Source organism: Rhinolophus ferrumequinum, chromosome 24 (genome assembly GCF_004115265.2).
Source record: "Rhinolophus ferrumequinum isolate MPI-CBG mRhiFer1 chromosome 24, mRhiFer1_v1.p, whole genome shotgun sequence".
Classification (NCBI taxonomy): Eukaryota; Metazoa; Chordata; class Mammalia; order Chiroptera; family Rhinolophidae; genus Rhinolophus; species Rhinolophus ferrumequinum.
Window position 1 is genome coordinate 41617196 of NC_046307.1, and position 6629 is coordinate 41623824.

A 6629-nucleotide genomic window follows, 5' to 3' on the forward strand; every position below is an offset into this window, starting at 1 on the left:
GCGCGCTTATTGGTCAGGCCTTTCTGGTCCCAAAGCCTCTCACTCACGTTACCGGCTCCAGTGATCCAGGGCCCGTGGATTTAGAATCTCGTCCCTCCAAGTGGGACCTGGGGACTGTGCGACGGCCGACACCGAGCATTTCAGAGCCCGGGTCCTTCCCACCCCTGTCCCTTTGCGAGGCCCTGCAGGCTGTGAGGGCGGATTGTGGGGCAGAAGCTGGGCCGGCTGAATCCAGCTTGGCTCTGGGTACCCCCAGGTCAGCGCCGGAGTGCTGTGAACCTTTGCTGGACGTTCCCGCGTCAGCTCCAGGTTGGCTGTCATTCTCGGCCACCGTCTCCTTGGTGTCTCTTGAGCATGGTGGTTGCAGTGCGGGTGGCTTTTATAAAATATCTTATTACTTTGGCTTTTCTATAAGACCTTTGTTTTGGGGGAAGAAGCTGTCAACTTTAATTTTGTTTCTAGTTTCTCGGGCAAAGAAAAACCCCCAGCAGGTGTTTCTTAGGTAAAAAAACCTTTTCTGCCTCCTGAAGTGCTCAGAGAGGCATTGGATAGGTGAGTCTTTAAACGCCCTTGGTGTGTGTTTAAGGGCCTCGAGTAGGACTTTTTCTTTAGTGCAGTGCATCCCTTCCAGCCATTGCAAGTGGCAGAGAGTTGGTCTAACTTGTCTTAAGCTGTGTTTTTGAAAGCCCTGAGTGAATGCCCTGAGACCCGCCTTGAGGGGCCAGCCTTTTTGTCCAATCCACGGTGACCACGTGGGGATTCGTTCCTCACGATCTCCTCTCGCCTCTCGCTGTCACTTCTTGCTGCCTCATGTGGGAGCCAGGCGGCCGAGTGTATGGCTGCTGGGTTTCAGATCGAGTGAGCAGACCCTGTGCCCACGTGGGCTTTGTGCCTGGTCTCTGTTGGTCTTGCCTCTTTGGCCCCTAGGTTACAGCCCCGGCGAGCACAGTCCCAGGGAGGCCGGGGCTCTAACCCTCTGCTGCAGGACACACGTCCCAAACCAGCGCCGCCGCCCACGACATCACGGGGCATAGTCGAGGGCAGAGCCAGGCCTGGGGAGTGCACCAGGGGGCTGCTGTGGGCGCTGCACGCCAGCGCCTGGAGGCCAACCTGTCACTGCACAGGCCGGGCCTTTGTCCTGGTGACTCCAGGCCAGAGGCCGTTAGTGATGCCATTAGCCTGTCAGCGGAGGGATCCCAAGGGGTGACCTGTCCTGCCATCAGTCACCAGCCCAGCCTGGCTTCTAAACACGGATAGCTGGAAGGAGTTTTGTTTTATTTCATCACATTTATTTACTTAAACCTCTGGATATATTTCAATCACACAAAAGCACAGAACATTATAACACATATGCAGGTTACACAGCAGAATATAGGGAGCTCATGGCCCACAGGAGCCCGGCCTGGCCGTGAGCAAGCCTCCACCATGGGCCCTGCCCTCCTTGAGGGAGCCCCAAGCCTGCGCTTGGGAGTGAGGGACTTTTTGCTCTGCTTTTTCCGTCTTCCCCACTTTCTTGTCACTGACTCCAGGCTTCGCTCGGGGCGAGGCCCGCCTCTGTGTGGGGACAGTGAGGGTCCAGCGAGAGTGTGGCAGGCTCCAGGCTCCATGAGGACCGGGCGGGGCTTTACAAAGAAAGACGCTCCAGTGTGCTAGCTGGAGCTCTGTCCTGGCCCAGGGTAATCCAGGTGCGAACTGAAGGGAAAGCCTTAAGGAGGAAGTGGGATTACTTCTGGTGGCGGCACCTCCACCCGCTGCCCGGGGCCCTTCTGTGCAGCCTCCCAGGTGCTGTTCCGGGGCCACCTGGGCAGCTGCAGCCGCCTGGGGCTGGTGGAGGAGCAGACCTGCAGCCATCGCATTCCTGGCTTTGCTGAGAAATCCGTCCCCTTCAGCAAATTGACAGCAGCTTGTTAAGCCTGGGGAGGGAGGGAGGGAGGCGCCTTTGCACGCACATCCCACATCTGAGAATTTTTTGTTTCAAGTCAAGTCAGTGGCGCGGCGGGTGTGCAGGCAGGGACTTGCCTGTGAGGTTCACGGTCACAGGCATTGCTGCTGCGAGCAGAACACCGCGCACAGACTGGAGGCATATTTCCTCAGCACCTTTATTGCCAAAACATCAAGTTTTATGAGCGCCTTTCTGGCATCTACTTTGCATGTGTCGTTAATCCAGCGCTGGGGCCACGGGGAGAGGCTGCGACGGGGTTTCCTCCTTCCTGTAAGCAGGCGCTGCATGGGGGCACTTGCTTTATTTTTGGCAGATGCCCGGGTTCCCTATTGTGTGGCACCTTCACGCCTCTTGCCCGCTGAGAGCCATGGGACAGACGTTTCTCCAATGAACAGAGTCGCTCTGGGTTCTGGACACCTTCTGTCTCGCTCTGTGGGGACCACTGCGTGCCCCGCTGTCCTCGAGCTCCTGGGGAGGCACTTGGTTTTGTCTCATGGCCACCACATGGGGTGGCCCTGTCCCCTTCTGGCTAGGGAGGGAGGGGCCCCATTCTGCTTCTGACTGTGGCCTCGTCACCTTCCCAAGCCCCACTTCCTCAGGGAAGAGGGTGGTCACTGCCGGCCCGCTTTGTGGTGTCTCAGGGAGGGTGACGTGAGGTAACGTCTCTTGGCGCCTAGCGCAGTGTCTGGCCTGCAGACCCTGTGGAAACTGCATATTCACGCTTCGTGTCCACTGCACGGAGGGGGACCCTGTGGGTGTATTGGTGGGGAGGTAATCCGACAGCCATTTGTCACGTGTTCAGACGATGGCTCCTGGCCCCCCGGCGGCTGCCTTGATTTCCTCTCCTGGCAGAGTGGCTGCCTCACCTGACTTGGGAGTTTGTACCTCTCCAGAGTGGCCTGTGGGTGTGCAGGTTTGGCCCTGTCCCTTCTCTACACCCCCTGCAGGTGCTATGCTTGGTTCTGCAGCTCCCTGGTGTCCCTCTATCCGGGGACACCCCGCCCTCCCACTGCCCAGGAACGCTGGGGCTGTTCTGATAGGGCCTCTCTCCTGCTTCAGGCCGGCTGCCTTGGTCTCCATTCCTTTGCCTGGCATCCTGTGGGTGCCTCCTCTGTCTGGACAGAAGCTTGACAGCCCCCAACCCCAGTAGGGAGACGCTGGAGCCCGCAGCCCATGCACCCCGCCCCTCAGGTGGCCCTCCAGGCCCTGCTAATGGCTTTGCCTCTGGTTCAGTTTCCAGGCCGAGCGGCCCGCGCTGAACGTTGTCATCTTCCCTCTGCTGCACGAGGGCCTGACCGATGTCATCCGGGACGTCCCCATGGTACACCTGGACGAGATCACCTTATTTAAAAGCAGAGTGGCCGAAGAGCCGCCAAACCTGTGGTGGTGACAGGGACGGCTAGCCTGGGCGAAGCTGCTTCCATCGCCCAAGCCTCGCCACCCGCCGTCTGTCGTCTCCGTGGCCGAGGAAGCAGGACTGCCTGGACGGGCGTGTGGCCTCTGGCCGCAGTGTCACTGATGCACGTTGCGTGTCCACAGACCCCCGGGGAGCCTGTCGGACACCAGACCTCTGGCTGAGGAAGGGAGCCCTCTGCCCCGGCCATCCTGCACACCCATCCTTTCCCCGGGGCTTCTGATGCTTCCTCTTGCTTTTTCCTGTGAGGACTTGTCTCCCTGTGAAGTTTGGGTTGAGATGGAGTGAAGAGCATAGGCGGGAAGAACCGGCTGTCGGCCACTCAGGCCCAGCCGTGGGCATCCTTCACCTGACACATGGAACATGCGTGCTGACTCCTTGGGGCCCTGACCAGGTCCCCAGGGCGCCGCACAGCCCCAATGCTGCTCCCCCCACTTCACCCAGGAGTGTCCCTCTGCTCATGTGTTCCTGGTCACCTACATGAGGGGTGACCTGGGGCCCAGTGCTGGGGGTGACCGTGCGTGTGTGTGGACACGCTCACCCTGTGAGGTGTTCACACTGCTGTCCTCGATGGCCAGGCCAGTGACCGTGGGCCCGGGGGCCCCGGGGCCCCGCCTCGGTTGGCTTTGGGTGTGATGCAGTGAGGCGCTGTAGCTCGGGGCTGTCCTTCTCAGAGAGACACGTTTTCACCCAGTTATGTCTCCGGTATGTTTATAGCCAGGAGATGTCGGATGAAGCAGGGCCAGTGCGGGCAGGGACCCCTGGGGCAGGGGCTGCCAGGATGGGTTGTCGGCTTCGGAGGCTGGAGCCCCCCTGGAAGATCTGTATTTCTGGGGAAATACAGAAGCACAAGGCTTCATTAGAAAAACTTGAAAGGAAGTTTAAGGCTGAGTAGTGATCAGATTACCCCATTTCAGATAGCTTTATTTAGCACTTTAAAAAAATTCAGTGCAGCTATTCCAAAAATGAGGACCAACCTCCAGTGTCCAAGGCCTCCCTGTGTGCCCAGCTGCCGCCTCTGCCTTCTCCACTGCAAGACCCTCCCCAGACCTGGCATCTGTGGCTGGGGGCCCCTGACACTCAGGGGACATGGGGTGGCTTCGGCCAGGGCGCCTCAGTCTCCACAGGGCTGCCCCCCCAGGACCTTCATGCCTGCCTCCCTCACCCTCTCGGCTGGGGGTGCAGAGCCCACCAGGCCCTGCTCACACTGCTGGTGCCCATGCTCTGTGGCCTTCAGCCTGGCCATCTTTCTACTCTGTTTCCATGGTGACGGTCACCCCCATTCTCTGTAGCGTGTCCTGCAGTATACCTGCTATGAAAGGACCAGGGACTTGGCCCCTGGGCATTCCTTTGCCTGCCCTTCCCTGGGTTCTTGAGGGGCCAACAGTTCAGCAGCCCCCACCCCACCAGGCGGAGGGGTCCAGGAAGCCTTTCGACGGTGGCCACAGCACATGGGCACTCCTGGCCTGGGGACGCAGGGCCTCCCTGTGCTCTCATCTTCCTTAGCGCCCAGCAACTCCGGTTTTGCTCCGCGTCCCCTGATGAGTGGACGGTGTTTGCACAGGGGAGCTGGGCTGATCATGCCTCTCCTTCACCCTGCTTTTCTTGCCACGGGTGCAGTCATCTCTTCTGCCCCCATCCTGGGCTACAGCTGGTGGCTCTCTGCCTCCAGGCCAGTGTCTGGTGGAGTCCCCCACCAGACTCCAGCCTTCACCTTCGCCTGAGAGCCACAACCTGGATCCGTCTCTTCTGACCTCACAGGCACAGGAAAGGCTGCCCTGGGCCCCAGGTAGGGCCACGGTCCCTGATAGGACCACACGGCTGTGGGCGAGGGTCTGAGAGGTGTGGGAGGGCCCTCCTCCCAGATTTCTGGGCATTTCTTTCAGATGGCGCCTAGAGACCACCAGGCAAGGGTGATCAGGAAGGGTGATGTGGGGACTGACCACTTCTTGTCCTCAAAGCAAGAGTGTGGCTGGTCACAGCTTGACAGGCAAGGGGGACACAGCCCAGGACGGAGGCAGGACCCTCATGGACCAGGCCCGGCCCACCCCCTGGACCCTGGATGGCTCTAGGTGCCCTTCTCCTTTTATCTAGAGCCACCTGGGCTCAGGTACAGGAGTGACCTTCTCACCGGGAATTTGTGCAGAGGCTGCGGTTGTGTTTTCTCGCTCTCGCCTGGACGGCTGTTGTCATGAACAAGCAGTTTTACCCAGTACCAACATTTGTGCCAATAGACAGCTGGGAGGGGCCATTCATGGGAGGCTGGGGTGCAAGCTGCCTTGGGAAGCAGCCCCCAAACAGTATACCTTGTATTCTGTGTCCCCGGCAACCATCCTTTTACTTAGAGCAAGAATTTCCGCTGCTTCTACACCCAAGACAGGACTCACCAGATGTTAATAATGTGCTTATTCTCGCTAAGTGCTATTTTGGCACCGGTGTTAATTGCAATTTATATTCTGCAGCATTTTACGCTGGGAAAAGAACCCACCCTAATGGTCCCCAATTGGCAGAACAGGGCTGTTAAGCGGCAGACCATATGCTGCCTGCTGAGAGGGGGCTGGTCAGCACTGGCGCCTGTGTGTGTACACGTGTGTGCGTGCATGTGCATGGTGTGCTTGTCTGTACACATGTATGTGTGCATGCTGTGTCTGTGCATGGATGCACACTCGTGTGTGCGTGAGAGACCCTGGGGGAGAGGGAGTAAGCAAGGAGGGATCAGAGCATTTATCCCTTGTTCAAAGGGACCCCTGCCCTCCCTGGCCGCTCCTCCCTCCTGGGCTGTCCACCAGGCCACGCAGGTCTGCAGGTGCCCCAGGGAGGCACTTGAGCCTGAGGGAAGCAGAGACCACGGGCTCCCTCCCTGCTCTCAGTGGCTTTGCTCATTTTCACTGCAAGTGTTTCTGTTCCAATCCGAAGGAGGCTGCATTGGGAACACATCACTCATGCAATGGAGGGGTTTTATCCCAGTCTCCACCAGGCCCCTGAGGCCACCGTGTGTGTCCGCAGTGGGAAGGTTCTCTCTGCTCAGGCCCGGGATTGCAGCCCAGGACAGGCCCTGCCGGTGGGCTCGGCACTAAGGGCAAAACTCCCGTAATCGCCCCCTGTGCCGGGACCCAGAGCTGCAGGGCACTTGGCGGGGGCGGCCGACGGGACAGAAGCTTGGTGGAGGCCTGGTCTGCGAAAGCCATGGTGGAGGAGTGGGGCCACAGGAGGGTCTGAAAGCAACATGCTGCGCCCCGATCGCGCGATGCCCTGTTGCAGGAGGGACCCTGC

The 6629-nt window shown here is 59.4% G+C and overlaps 1 protein-coding gene across 1 annotated transcript in view; it reads left to right on the forward strand.

The window, feature by feature from the left end:
• The window catches only part of FBXL18 (F-box and leucine rich repeat protein 18), a 31326-nt gene extending 25776 nt beyond the window's left edge, over positions 1 to 5550 (forward strand). The window contains exon 5 of the mRNA XM_033096529.1: positions 3176 to 5550. Coding sequence (XP_032952420.1) covers positions 3176 to 3332 — 157 coding nt within the window. The 3' untranslated portion in view covers positions 3333 to 5550. The remainder of the gene's footprint in view (positions 1 to 3175) is intronic.
• The last annotated feature ends 1079 nt before the right edge of the window (positions 5551 to 6629 follow it).